At 36.2% G+C, this 15,446-nt stretch overlaps 1 protein-coding gene across 1 annotated transcript in view; it reads right to left on the bottom strand.

Annotated features, from left to right (window-relative positions):
- The window catches only part of KIF15 (kinesin family member 15), a 37,665-nt gene that overhangs the window by 7,802 nt on the left and 14,417 nt on the right, over positions 1–15,446 (bottom strand). The window contains exons 14-27 of the mRNA XM_074150240.1: positions 14,400–14,577; positions 13,832–13,970; positions 10,904–11,045; positions 10,358–10,555; positions 9,352–9,459; positions 8,484–8,589; positions 7,732–7,897; positions 6,303–6,453; positions 4,985–5,070; positions 4,471–4,546; positions 4,125–4,211; positions 3,084–3,188; positions 2,112–2,234; positions 474–620 (exon numbers count right to left, since the gene is read on the bottom strand). Of these exons, the coding sequence (XP_074006341.1) occupies positions 474–620; positions 2,112–2,234; positions 3,084–3,188; positions 4,125–4,211; positions 4,471–4,546; positions 4,985–5,070; positions 6,303–6,453; positions 7,732–7,897; positions 8,484–8,589; positions 9,352–9,459; positions 10,358–10,555; positions 10,904–11,045; positions 13,832–13,970; positions 14,400–14,577 (1,812 nt within the window). The remainder of the gene's footprint in view (positions 1–473; positions 621–2,111; positions 2,235–3,083; positions 3,189–4,124; positions 4,212–4,470; positions 4,547–4,984; positions 5,071–6,302; positions 6,454–7,731; positions 7,898–8,483; positions 8,590–9,351; positions 9,460–10,357; positions 10,556–10,903; positions 11,046–13,831; positions 13,971–14,399; positions 14,578–15,446) is intronic.

Here is a 15,446-nt window from a genome sequence, read left to right as displayed (position 1 = left end):
CACTATGACAGTTGTGACAACTAAAGCTAAAATTTGGACAAAGGCTTAACATAGCTATTTGGTCTGCAAATGCTCCAAATCACACTCAGACTGCATAATTTAGGGAGCTCAACAATTACCTCCATTAGTTTGCAGACAAGAGTTAAGCAGAGGAAAAAGTAATCCCCTAGGTTACACTGGTTATAACCTCAGGTTACTCTTATTATAGGTACTGATAATTTTGCTCTGCTTTCAAGAGCAAAACATTTCAGAGTAAACATTTTTGTGATCTCTAGACACCATTTCCAAAGTTTTTAAGGGTTATCTAACCCTTGTTTAGAAGCTTTTGCACTAGTACTTTGCTTTACAGGAAGGAGCACTGCTCTTCACCAGGAGCACTGCATACAAGATGCTCCAAAACTACAAGTAAAACCTTTCCCAGAAGCTACAATTAACCACAGTTCCCTTCAAGAAGAACAATTTCCTTACTTTACCTGTTCCCTGAGTTCCTGGATTAGAGCTTCTTTTTTTGTTATGTCTTCCTGTGCACACTGAAGCAACAAATCATGTTTCTTAGAGGCCTCTGTCAGTCGTATCAGCTGCTCAGTGGTATGATTCAAGTCTTCACACAGAAGGTCTCTCTATTTTAAGTCATTGGATGAATAAAGAAATGTTAAAGTTATTACTCTAAAGCAGTTGTTTCAAGATGTTTTGTCATTGTTGCTAAGATTGCTGACAGCTACAAGAATCTCCCTTTTCCCTCCACTTTTTCATCATGAATTGTAGAAAGTATTCATCTATAAGTTTCTTATTTTAGCACGTTTTCTGTATCCATTGTCTTGGTTGCAGAACAAAAACTTTCCTACAGTATAGTTACAATTAAGATACTCGTGGGAGATATTTGGAATGAACCACTGTTTGAAAGTATACTGTATACTTAAAAAGAGATATGATTCTTTAAATAAGAAACAGGAAAAGAATGTATAGATTTAAATCCATGCTGAATCAGTGATTACAGTTTTAGTGCACTGCTATTCTGTAGATACCTCTGGATTTATTCTAGAATCTAGACTCCCACTTTATCTGTAAGGCATCATACCTACACAAGGTGTGTTAACCTAGAAGGAGAAACAGTACTTAGCATTTTAAATGCCACCTTGCATTAGTTCTTGTGCAGTCAAGAAAGCATAAGGGAAATTAGTAACTGATGCACATTGTTAAAGAAGGAGAAACACTGTGACTTTTTCAGGCGCCAGATACACCCAAGGATAACAATCTAATAAGATTTGTTACTTCCTTTAAAAAAAAAAAATGAAAAAACAAGTCAACAAAACCAACCAAAACCACAATCCCCTCCCCCTCAAACAGAGTGATCCAAATGGATCAGAGTTTAGGATTCCAGAATGGCCATTTTACATACGCTTATTAATGAAGATAGTCTATTTATTAAAGGTAGTGGAAATCCATTTAAGAATAGTTTTTCAGAAGGAAACACTACTCTGGAGACTTGATTGGTGCTGTGTGATTGGACTAAGCGTATGTAATATGACAGATGATCTTGTAGAAATTGCTTTTAAGAGGAGGCTGGTGGTTTTGACTGATGGATGCGTTCACCAAAATAATGGTGAGAGCAGTAACAGGAAAGAAAGTTAAAAAATAAATACAAATTTAAAAAGCAAAACCACAGTTGAATCAACCATGCATCCTAGATCTGTTTCCAGCAGGTGGAGCTTTTAGTTAAAATTTTGAGTAAAGAAAAGATGTTACTGAATATGGCAGCAGTGGGGGAAGGGAGAATATTAAAAATAATGTATTCTTCTACCTACTTTAAATTTCTCAGCTGCGTCACCTAATGTTGCCATTAAATTCACCTGATGACTCCTTAGTGGCCTTAACAAAATTAAACCAAGCTTTTAGCATAGGTTTTTTTATGAAGTAGTTTATAAAATATTTATGTCAAGTAATGTGATAATTTAACAGAATTTGTCAGGTATCCCATTCCTTTAAAGGACATCTCTAACTTTAGTTTGAAGAAAAATGAGGTTAAGTTTTACACAAGTATTTTAAGCAAGACCATATGCAATTGGTCTTGTGAACAAATAATCATAATATACCAACATCACTGTTTTTACCTCAATGCTATCAGCTATTTGTCTTCTCTCCAAGGTTTCCCTTAGTTCTTCAATCTTCTTTTCCTGATCCTCTATGATTCCTTTGCTTTCTTCTTTTGCAGCCAGAGCAAGATTATACTTGCACTACGAAAAGGATTCAGTTAAGTTTTAGAATATTTTAGGAAAACATGTTATAAAATAAAGTTGGCAAACATAACACAAATGTTTATCACAAATCTCATGACAACTACAAATATTTAAAATCTCAGTGTCAGTGACTAAAATCAGAATGATATATCATACTTGCTAAATTGTAAAAATCTCTGTTATTAGAAAAGAGTTGTCAGAACAATGGAAAATGATTAATTTAATAATTATTAGCCACAATACATATTAACCACTACAACCAATATTGAAAAAAAACAGATAACCATATTATGTAGAAATGTGTCTCATCAATATTTTGTCTGTAGGACCTTCTGAGTTCATAGCTCATACATATACAGTATCTAAAGCATTCTGTGGGTTGCTCTATCAGTTTGCAAACCAGACCTATTTTAATAAAGAGGATGCATCATATTTATTCAGTTATTCAAATACATAGTTTTAGTTCTTTACACTTATGTTTACCGATGTAGAACATAGTAACATCAGCAACATAAAAATTCACTCCCTCAAAAATAAATTTACAATTCAGCTTCAATTGTTGAGGTCTTAAATTGCCAATTTCTGAGAAAATCTAAATGTGACTGTCAGCTGAGTGTAGTTTACAGGATGTGAATAAGTCCCTTTAGAGACACTGCTCTTTACCCACCACATGGAAAGAGTTCAGTTTTCAAGACAGCCTTAGGCATAAAATGTTCAGAAGATTTCAACATGTCAAAACAAAGAAGTTTCCTTCTAAAATGCTACAGCAAGTTATGCTGTTTGAGACCCACGATAAGACATGTCATTGCCTTCCATTACCATGTCCTTCAAAATGACAGAACATACATTTATATCCTCGAGCTCTCTTGTCAGCCCATCTATGGTCTCAGTTTTATGATTAATTGAAGACCTCAGCTCCTGGATCTGTCTCATCAAGTCAGTTACAACTTCCTGCAACATAAAAAAAGTTAATCCTGATACGTTAAAGATATACTATATATATTTTATTACTGGTCTGTCTTTGGTATATAATTTGTCAATCCCAAATTTCAAACAGCCATTTGAAAATGAGGCCTCAATGTGGACATGTAAAAGAGTAATAGGAAATTTGTTGCTAAATCATTGGTTTTTGTTCTTAAGCACTTACATAAATAATTAAACTGCTGTGTTCATTACACGAGAAGACTAGCCCTCTGATTTAGTCTCAGGCTCTAATGGTTTTCTAATAAGAAAAGTACTATAGTTACATTTGTTTGTAATGGAAAAAGGCGCATTCAAGAAATGCCACTGCAGTGACGATACCAGCCAGATTACCAGATTCTTCTGACCTTTTAAATGTCAAATTTTCGAGTTTAACATGGAAAAGCAAGACTTATCAATGCATCATGCTGGATAGTAAACACACTATATGATTTCTTGTGCCTGTTTTACATACAATGTAAGTGCTTGTACTATGGAAAATTTTACTATTTAAGCTTTCAGAACACCAGAGCAGTCTTTTCATGTAAAAGTGCTTTGATTTCATTAATAAAGATACTCACAGTCACATTCTTACAAACCCATTACGAGATGACACTGACTAGAAGGCCCTATTAATCATCAGGGGAATTATGCATTGTTTATGTTTTGTCCAATAGACAGCTCTACCTTGATTTTTAGTTTTAACCTTCAGTTATCTTGTGTTCTCTCTGAATGCACACCAGTTTTCTACTATTCTGCAAACTCCATGCCAGTAAAAGGTCGGATTTATTTTACCTAGATGCACAGCCAGGATTGCCTAGAATCACCAAATTGCTAGGCATCATAGAAAGGCTTTGGGCTTTTAACTCTACTACAGAACATAGTTACCCACAAAACTAGGTATCAGTAACAGAAATAAGCCCAAACCTTATCTGCGTCATTTGTCTTCTTCAAAGAAACAACAGTCTCTTCAGCAGCAGCCAGCTCCTGTTCCAATTTCTGCAGTTTTGCTTCCTAGAAGAAATAACAATTGTGAAGGAGAGACTTAATTACTTTTGAACTATGTTTTGTGAAGCACAAAGCTGGGGGGGCGGGGAGGAACTCAGTTGTTTACCTTTCCAGAAAAATTAAGCAGTAGCTTAACAAAACAATCTGATACTTGAGAAATCTATATTTATTTTGCTGATAATCTACAGAACAGTCAGTTCACCAATGAAATTGCTATTAACACAAAGGGAATCCACGAACACACTATTCAATTCTGCTGTTATACCTGCTGCTCACACCGTGTCACCATTTCAGAGGATGGTTTCTCCACCTGTGCTTTTTCAAGTACTTTCAAGAGCTCTCTGGAGAAGAAAACATTTCCAGTGAGAAATATAATCAGAATGCATGGCAGCTTTAACAAGAATAAAGTCATATAAGTTTATTCTTACTTGCACTTTATTTTTTCTGAAGAGTTCTTTAACTATTACCTTCTCAGTGCTATACAGAAAACTAATAGCTCAGTTACTAGCCGTACACTGCTATCAGTAGCGGAACTTTATCTTTGACACGAAGAACTATACTTGTCATGAAATTATTGTTGTCATGTTAATTGAATACATGAAAATGAAGTGTTGTTCTAAGTTGGATAAAATAAAAAGCCCATTATGTAATTATCTCCACCCAGCTGGGGAAAAACACCTCTACAAATAGGATTCCCATCTGAATACAAAACCTAGCATAAAACCCCTCCCCACAATGAAGTCAGATGAAAACAAACCCCACCACTAATTAAAACTTACTTTGAATTGTTTTCTTTGTCTTCTTGTAATTGTAATGTTAGTTTTTCATTGTGTTCTTTTTCTGCTTTCAGGAGTTTCAAAAGGTTCTAGAATATCAAAATATATATTGTCATTTATTATAACAATATAAGGTCTGTAGAATAATTTAAACTAAAACTATAATCTAAAACTCCTAAAATGAATGAAAAAAAACACAAAACCTTAGATGGAAACAGAAAGATATTTATCTTTGTCCTGGACAAGGTCAAAAGTAAACACTTCTTTATATTAAGGAATCATCTCTTTTCACCTGCCATTGATAATGATTTCATATAGCTGTAATGTTCCTTAATATCCAAGGCTTTAAGGGAAGAAATTAGAATTTTCAACTGTAGATTAATTTGGGGGGATTTTTCAAATCCTAACCAGTAGTTAAAGATACTAGACTATAAGGAGTTTAAAATAATAATTTTCAATCTGTCAGTATTCCTTTAAAAGCTAAAAAGGAAAACTTACAGCAAACTTGCTGAGCAGGCACAGCGTACACTGCAGAAAAGCAGGCAAAATAATTTGCAAAAGCCCTTGAGCAACCTTACTGCTGTTTTGCAGTCACTGCAGTCTGACAGACTTTCAAGGACAGCATCAACTAAACTGCAGGACAGTGATCCACCACAAAAAGGCACAGATCATTTTAACAAGATCACATCCACTATGAAAATTTTAAGAGAATGCTTTGCAAAAACAGAATAAGCAAGCTGGTCTTATAGCTAGCACTGAGATGAAAGGTCAGCAGCATTTTGATGGCAGGATTCTTTTCCAAAGCACTTTCTTATCTCTTTACTAATTCAGCCATCTCCCTCAACATTTCTAGAGCACTTTCTTCAGCTGAAAAACAATATGTCATAGAATTGTAGAATCATAAAATGGTTAGAGTTGGAATGGACCTTAAAGATCGAGTTCCAACACCCCTGCCAGGGGCAGGGACACCTCCCACTAGACCAGGTTGCTCAAAGCCCCATCCAGCCTGGTCTTGAATACCTCCAGGGATTGGGCATCCACAACTTCTCTAAGCAACCTGTTCTAGTGCCTCGCCACCATCACAACAAAGAATTTCTTTCTAGTATCTAAATATCATGCTATTGGATATTTCTTGTAGCCTGTGGTTGGAAAAACCTTGCACTAAGTTTTAAAAAAGATTCTGCATACGTCTTCCAAATGAGATCACGAGGAAATCTATTATTACTGTGGAATCTATTATCGATGATACAGTAACAGGAATTAAATGATCTGGCTACATGAGTAACTGTATGAAGTCCTTTAAAAGCCTTGGCTGTCTTACACAAAGCTCAGTTTTCATCGCTTCTGCTTCTTGTTTTCTGTCCTCAAGTTGTTGCTTCAGTTGGTCTGTCTCAAACTTTGATACTTCCTGCAAGTTGTCATAGTCATCCTGCAGGCTTGCTTTCTCTTCAAGAAGCTTTTCATGTTCTAGCCTTTATAAAAAACAAGCAAACAAAAAACAAACCCACCCACAACATTAAGATGAGCATTTGTTTCATTATAAAAATACTCCAATCAATTGTATTTTAGAATCTTCAGATAATATACAGAGTACAGTTATGTTAGAAAGAAGTGACTGACACAAGTGGTAAGTTTGTTTAAACTCAGAAACCCCAAATATATGAAGGGCACAGGAAATCTAAGCAGCAGTGGCAGAGAAGGCAGAGAATTGTCTGATGCCTAGAAATAATTTACTTCTTAGAAAATTCTATAGATGTTTCAGTCACTGTATCTTGATAATGGGGTTCACCCATTTTTTATTTAATTATTTTTGTCAGCTGTTGGACACAAAACTCGGTTAGAATGAACATCTGCTTAGTTGATATCTGGGTTATTTATCCCATATAAAAACTTTATATATTCTGAGAAAGTCTGGGTTATTTCCCTCTAAATCGTTGCCTCAAAAACTTACTTCATTTGATCTTTCGCAAAAGTGAACATCATTGATGGTGAGTCTATAGAAAGAATACCCTCCAAAAAGTCAGTACTTTTGCTAACACAGAAGACATCAATGAAACCACAACATTTAATTTCAGTTCCAGGTTGCCAGTTTCACAATGCATCACTTAAAAAAACGACTCCAGCTGAGACACAACCCACTAAAATGCAGAAAGTTAAGCTTTTCAGGAAAGAAAAACCATACCCCAAAACCCAAACAAAACCCACCACTAACAAAACTCAACATGACTAAGTCGCACTAATGATTAAAAATCTCACTGATTTTCATCTCCCAATAACAATGTCAGTTATTGAATACAACACAGTGAGCTTCTCAGGCTTTGAGAATCAAGCTTCAGTTTATTTTTATGGTTTCTTTCTGCTTGTATTTTTAGAGCAGCATCATTATGTCACCTGCTTCATTTGACCAAACTGAAAAGTAACAGTTAATTTTTAAGACTGAATTGGAAAAAAACCCAAACAAAACTATGCCTCTTCAGCTACCTTACTTTTGGAGATCAATAAGCTTATAGGTATATCCTACTTAATGGGAAAATGCTATAGCAAACAGAAATTAAGGAAGCCTCATGTTATTTCCTTTCTGCTAATTTCACCATGTTTTATTGGAAAAAAAATAAGCAAAGGACATAAACACAAAATAACAACTTTAAGTAAGAGACGTGAAGTGCAAGTTCACATGCAGAAAAGAAGAACTAAATCACTGGATGCATCCAGAAAGGAGGTTAAGGCATTTTACCAAATTGCCAACATACCTGACACTGTCCAGCTGGAGCTGTACATCCATATGTCTACCAGAAAGCTGACTCATTTCTTTCTCTTGCTTTTCCCTGAAGGCACTATATTCCAGTTTTACAGCAGACAGCTCCTTGTCTGCAGACTGCAGGACAATGCGCAAGTCACAGACTTCACTTTTTAATACTGTCAAAAGCCAAACAAATATTTTACACATTATTTGGAAAACTGTACTAGATACAGGATACGTAACACTACGGAATATCCTGGGAGAGTCTCACAAAACTTAACACCTTTTCAGTGGAATTAACCTTGAAGGTTACACACAAAAAAGGATTTGTAGATGGAAAAGGTCAATGAAATATCAACTTTTAGAACTAAAGAGTACAGGTACAATAAAAAAAAAACATTCCAGATTATATCACTCCATGTCCGTAGACCAATAGAGGATTTTCCCTTTGTTTACAGTTAATATTTTTCTTTATAAAATACTGTATCCTGTACTCCCTTCGCATTCAGAGTTAAGAGAGAACAGCTATGAGTATTGTATACTGCGCAAGACTAGGCAAAGAAAAGCTATTCTGCAACTTTTAGAGATTTCTTAAAAAAAAAATTAAAAAAAAACAGTATCAAAATAGTATCAAACCAATCAAACCAGTATAACTTCAACATCTTAAACCCAAATAACTACTCAGTATGTGCTATTGTTAATTCAAAATATTATAAGACACCTCAAAACTTCATATGGATTTTCAGTGTTACATCAACTTACTATCAGTCTTGCTTTGACTGTCTTGAAATTGCTTCTCAAGTGATTTTATCTGTTCAAGGAGCTCCTGGCGCTCTTTACTCCATTCATTCCTTCCAGATGAAAGAAGCTTGAGAAAAGTAGTAAAATTTTTAAATGGAAGGAAATGTGGGAGTGGCTAAGTCACAAAGCAGTAACAATAATAACGTAATCGAGTATTTCCATCAGCTAATTATAAATACAAGATGCATTTTTCTTTAAATCTGATGTTTGGTTATTCTGAAATCCATAGTAGTCCAAGAACAAAAATATTTCAACATAACTGAAGAAATTACCTTATCTAAAAAGTTAATTTAAAAGCAAGCCACAGCATAGGAGCCAAGATCTACTTCAGAACAGAGCTATCAGAAATAAGACTGATCTGGGAAGAAAACAGGCCTTATTTATTTTTCTGTGTTAAATCAAAACTAGCGATTAAGTGAGACTTGTAAATATTTTATAGAGTAAGTATGTTTCAGTTCCAACTGAGACAAGTAGTATTTTCAGCATTCCAAAGTTTAAAATTTCCCTGTGACTATCACTGTCTTCCAGAAATCATGAAGTTGGCTAAAACCAAGCATAGACATATTGAGTGTCTATTTGCTTATATTTAAGAACAAGCAGGCTCAGAATCACAACATTTTAAACAACAAACCCCAGACCTTCAGTGTTATGGTAAATGAAGTCCTTGTCTTCCTGCACAACCCTAAGCTATGATGCTGTATAACTTTTTCAAAAGTCAAAATGTGATACTGCAGACCTCACTAGACAACACAGTAGTACGAGTGTGGTAGATATCATCTCATCATATATACACACTCACATATAGCCCTGTATTATGCTGTTCTCTCACCTCCTGTATTTGTGCAGAATGATGCTCCAGTTTATTAACATGCTGCTGGAGTTTTATGTTCTTGCTTTCCTCTTCATCCAGCTTTGTCTGCATTGTGCTCAGTTGCTCCTGTGACACAACAGACACTCAAAATTAGAACAGCTACCTTCCAGTTATTTTCACATGCCATATGGCAGTCTGTGCATATTAAATACAAAAGTGTCAGCTACTTTCTTTTTTCATGACCTGAACCAACCAAAACCAGAACAAGAACTGTTAAGTAGCTGATTTCTCCTATTGCTAAGTAAACTGCCAGAACACAAGAAAATCCATGAGGGAATGCACAGACCGAATCCAATAAACACTTAGTGTTCAGACATATGTTTATCTTGGAGAAATAAGGCTTTAAAAAGAAGTTATTTAAAATATACACTAGCTAAATTCCTTACAGGATCTCTGCACTATGATAAGCATCAGAGGGGTTTTATGGCTGTTGTGCCAGGGTTTTACATGCACTGAAGTTAGTTCCAGCTTCTAGACAGTAGCTTGGAAAACTTTGGAGCACTCTTCTCTGTGAGAAAAGTCCTTCCCTGCCTTTTAGGAAAGATACAAGACAATTAAGGTATAATGGTGGATAAGCAATATTTGGCAGGTTTCTTCAAATAATGCATTATATATTAAGCCTGGGCATTGTTCCAAATGTACATGTCACCAGAGACTTATAACGAAGTTTCCTCAGAAACAAGTTATTAGGTTAAAATAGTAAGAGGTTAAATGCCCTGTGTATCTTAAACTACTTACAATATTCAACTCTCAAATCCCTTTCAATATTTTCATTGTGAATCCTCTTAAGTACAACATAACTAAAGATCTCTTTAGTGAAGCCTTAAGTATTCATCAAGAGCTTCGGTTTCCCATGCAAATTAAAATATATGGGGGGGTGGGAAGGCAAGGAACATGTATTTCATGCCAAAGCCCACCTTATTATAAAGTTACACACACTTGAGTTTTTATTCAAAACGTTCACCTGTGCCACTTTGAGCTCCTCAGCAATGGCCTCATGTGCTTGTTCATTCATCTCTGGGGGAACTGGCTCTTTCAAAATGTCATCCATCATCTCTCCAGAACACTGAAAATCTTCAGAATGATAATCTAAGATTTCTGGGCTTATTCGTGGCACTAGGCGAGATCTGAGTTGGTAAGCTTTTGTTGGAGTGGTTATGTTCTGTTACAAAGATAAAACGCAATCTTTATTTTAACTGTAAAATGAAATTAAGACTTTGTCTGGTATTGCATTTCATAGTTCTATAAGCAGAATAATGAAATGAAATGCTCAAAGTGGTTAGTTCTAAACCACTGCACTTGTTCAGATTTATCATCTGATAACAGCAGCAGTCATTCATCTGATAGCAGCAGCACAAGTATTTCAGAACAAAAAAGCAGGGTATCTCCTTTATCACATATGGATTACATGCCAGAACATTAGTTAGGTTAAGGGATCATCCAAATGAAAATCTGTTCTCTCACAACTCAGGAGTTACTATGAGTGGTTTTAAAAAACTTATTCTCATACCTGAAGAGTTTCTCTGTGTAGCTTATGCAAGTGAGAGACTTCTCGGCGCTTGTGTGCTTTGGTTGCCTCCAGAATGTTTTCGAGGTGTTGGTTTGCTTTCTGAAGGGATTGAAGTTCTGATTCCAGTTCCATATGCTTTTTCCTGTTTAGGAAATATTTTACTACTGTCAAAACCACTCCATCAGCATGCCCTCCCATCAGTAAGAATAAGCTGCAGTATTGTCAGTGAGTAAACCAAGCTGAACTCTTGCCCAAACACTGAAATACATTATTTTGAGAAGAAAGCCACCACTGCGCTTGTATTAAAAAGTAAAAAAAAAAATATTAAAAAGCTAAGAAGCTTATTTGTGCTTGCATAATGAAGCAAGCAGATGGATAACTAAACTTGTCAGAAAAAAAAAAATCCATTACACGGTAAGAAGTAAGCCGAGAGCTCTGCAATTCCTTTTATGAGAAAGTGATATCACCCATACCAATATGGTTTTAAGCTTTTAAAATGTTATCCAGTTATATGAGAAGTCTGAACTGGTGCTTGCTAGGATTAAAGAAAATCCTTTAAAGATTTTTTTTTTCCGTAAGCGCTGCTCTGTTAAGATTATTTTGCCCTCTAAGAGTACTTTGACTGAAAACCAGCAGTTGAGCAGAAATTTAGGAATAATTTCTGTTAGGTATTTTGCAGAACTACATGCTCTTACTGTGATAGGTGGCCTTACTAACATAATTATAGGGTCAAAGTCTACAGACAAAAGAAAATATACTATTTAATTTTTTGGCAGTTTAATGCTATCACTTTCCCTCACGTTTTTAGCATTTGTAACAAAACTTATGGAACAGAATAGAACTTTAGTTCTGACTGCTACTGGACAACAGAAAAATTAGCATACATTGATTTTGTGAAACTTAAATTCTACTCTTATCCAATTATGGCATACAGTTACACTTGCATGTGAAATTCAGCATCCAGTTACTCTGAAACTGGAAACAAGTTTAAAATTTAGTGAAATCCAGAGGTAAAACTAGAAGCTCAAAAGCACACTTCTGTTTGACTGCACTCCACTAAAAAAAAAGTCAGTAATTGATAATAAAAGCGCATTCATACTATGAGGAAGGCAAGACACGCACTAAACATGGAATACATAAAATTGGAATATATCTAATGTGCAGGAAAATAAGCAATATATGAACATACAAATAAAACACTGAGTAATGATACAAGATTGTTGAATTGATAAACTGAGTAGATAATATTACAATCTATAAAGTTCATAGGATTTGCTACACAGAAATCTAAGGATAAAAATACTGATTTGTACAATTGCCTGAATGAGCAAAAAGGAATCACAAAGCTACTTTGTAGAAAACAAAAAAACGTGGGGAGGCAAAAATAGAAATATCTTGTGCCCAGTGCTTTTAGAATTACACTTTAGATTCACTGAAATCAATAAAAAGCAATGATGTTAGGTACAAGCTAAAAGAACCCCAGTAATTTTAAAAAAAATTCAGGTCCCTTTTGCCTTGGTTCACATTGCATTTGCTTGAAATGCAATTATTTTTTTTTTTTCCCCATCTCCAATAACAGGAGCTGAATTTTTCAGAAATGGGTTTGATCAAGTTAAGCCACTGGCATGTATATATATACACACACACACACCCCCTTATCTCATGTTTAGATGCCAAAGCAAATTGACATGAATGAAATGAATTGATTCTGCCCCTCTGCTCTGGTGAGACCCCACCTGGAATACTGTGTCCAGCTTTGGAGTCCTCAACACAGGAAGGACATGGACCTGTTGGAACAGGTCCAGCGGAGGGCCATGAAGATGATATGAGGGCTGGAACACCTCTCCTATGAAGACAGGCTGAGAGAGTTGGGGTCACTCAGCCTGGAGAAGAGAAGGCTCTGGGGAGACCTTATAATGGCCTTCCAGTACCTGAAGGGGGCTACAGGAGAGATGGGGAGAGACTCTTTATCAGGGAGTGTTGCAACAGGACAAGGAGTAATGGTTTTAAATTGAAAGAGGGGAGATTTAGATGAGATATTAGGAAGAAATTCTTCACTGTGAGGGTGGTGAGACATTGGAACAGGTTGCCCAGAGAAGCTGTGCATGCCCCATCCCTGGAGGTGTTCAAGGCCAGGCTGGATGGGGCTTTAAGCAACCTGGTCTAGTGGGAGGTGTCCCTGCCCATGGCAGGGGGGTCGAAACTCGATCTTTAAGGTCCCTTCCAACTCTAACCATTCTATGATTCTAACTGTTGACACCGTGTCTTTAATTTGAATTAAATCGCTGTTCCAATAACAAGTCTCAAGATACTGGTATCATTGCCTTCTTGAAAAATTTTGAAGTGCAGACAAAAAATTAACCAACAGGTTAGCCAAAATTTTCTGGGGTGCTTGGATTCTACATTTATGTTGACTCAAACTTGCAGTCTTAAAGACATTATATTAAAAACTACTGTTGCACTAGAACAAACACAAACCCCAAAATCCATCAACTCTTAGTTTCTGTCACTGCTTCTGTCTGTAATATTTCAGTTGCTGAAAAATACTTGCTCAACATGGACACTAAGCCAAACTCTCCCTGTCCCATTAAGGAGGTGACTATCAGAATTCCATGGTATGTGCTGCCACCTGCATGTTGTGAAGTGTTGTTTTGCATCTTAGCATAAAGAAGAGCTTTCAGAAAAACAAAGAAATCTGCAACAGTGTAGACATGCCTTCAGATTGCACCATAATTGCTCCATAGTCTGAGAGTAACTGAGTTCAACAGGAACATACTCTGCATGCACATTCTTCTTAACCTGGCACTGTCTTACATGCTAAGAACATACCTAAGACTGTATTCAGAATCTGAGACTCACTTTTAAAAAAGCATATCAATATAATTATTTAATGACATTTCAAGGCATTTATATACTGTTTTGTCTCACTTGGTTAGTTCTTTGAATTCTTCGTATTCTTGTTTTGAACTTGCCAGTTCACTTTGAGTCTGTAGCAGGCGTGCTTTCAGCTTTTCAGATGCCAGTGAATTGCCTTCCACTGATAGGGTGGTAGAATATAAATGATGACCTAAAGAACAAACATACACCCTCTGAAATCAGAGTAGCTCAAATATTGTAAGTTTTACTAAAATGAGAGCATTTGTAGGCTTTTGAACAGCATAGCAGCAATTGAGATTGAAAAAAACAGGTATTAGCAACAGTCCACGTGAAAATCAGTAGAATAATTAATATTACTGCAGCCTTCGTAACAACTAAGGACAACAACATGAGATTATGGATGGTGTTCACAAGATGCCCAAGAACCCGAAATTCCCTATTGCTGTATTCGCTTGAAGGCCAATGTGAATAAAATGAAGTAAACCCGTTTTATCAGTCTTCAGGTATCACTTTGAAGAAGGCAAAAATACATCAGACAGACAACATTTTCAACACTACGCTGCACACAACAGGAATACAGCAAGCTTACTTAGCTGAAAAACATTAGCATAATTTTTACCTCCAGTATTTTTCTCTGTGGCTGAAGCTTCCAAAAAGGCTTTTTCGAGTTCTGCGATGGTCTGAGCATCAATTTCTTGGGCCTTTTTAACTGACTGTAAAGAACGAAGTCTTTTATTCTCCTCTCTGAGGTTATGGTTCTCCATGGCATACTTTGCAATTCGTGGGTGTTGTTCCATCTGTGATAAGCAGTATTTTATTCAACAGTTTTGGTTTTCCAGACAATACAATACATAACTAGCTGTTGCTCTACTACCTTTAATAAGCATTAAATTGTAATAGACAAGGCGGGGAGGAAAAAAAACCCAAAGTATTTCCTGCAGTGGTTAAAACTGCCCCCCCCCCCCCCTTTTTTTTTTTTTAACTCCCTTGCTCTCAAAAAAGACACTGGGTTTACATTTTATGTATTTGTTCTTTTACTGGTAATAAATCAGTACAAGCTTTTCTTGCTGCTCTTGACATCCCTTTTCAGTTTCAACTTTGAGCTTTGGCTTTCTTAACACTGTCCCTGCATGCCATAGTAATGCTTCTGTAGTCCTTTAATGACTGTCCTGACTTCAGTACTGTTTTCCCCCCACCCCCTTCACTTTGGAGCTCAGTTATGAGCTCCAGATTCAAGCTGGTCTTATAATACATCTACTCCTTTTTCCTACTTGTGCTCAGAAGAAACTGTTTTTATAGATTTGCTTTCTCTCTTGAGTTTCTTTATTCTTCAAAACTGCCTCATAAATGGTACCACACCTACCAGATAGCTAAAGCTTTGGGTTATTCAGGTATGTACTTTGCTACTTGCCTTCCTCAGACAGCTCCAGAACAGCATCACCCCTGACTAGCCCATCTAGCATATGCTATTACCCCTCATAAACCCGCTGTATCGCATCCTTCTATCTTTCCCTTTCAACAGATGTCACGGATGTTAAAATCTCCCATAAGAATGAGGATTTGTGATATGGAGACTTCCTTGAGTTGCTTGAAGGAGACTTAGTCCTCTCTACCTAACCCAGACCAGGTGGCCTGTAGCCATCTCCCACCATGACATCACCCTTTC

The sequence above is a fragment of the Numenius arquata genome, chromosome 7 (assembly GCF_964106895.1).
Source record: "Numenius arquata chromosome 7, bNumArq3.hap1.1, whole genome shotgun sequence".
NCBI lineage: Eukaryota > Metazoa > Chordata > Aves > Charadriiformes > Scolopacidae > Numenius > Numenius arquata.
The sequence above is the reverse complement of the archived record's forward strand: the minus strand, read 5'-3'. Positions and strand labels throughout refer to the sequence as shown.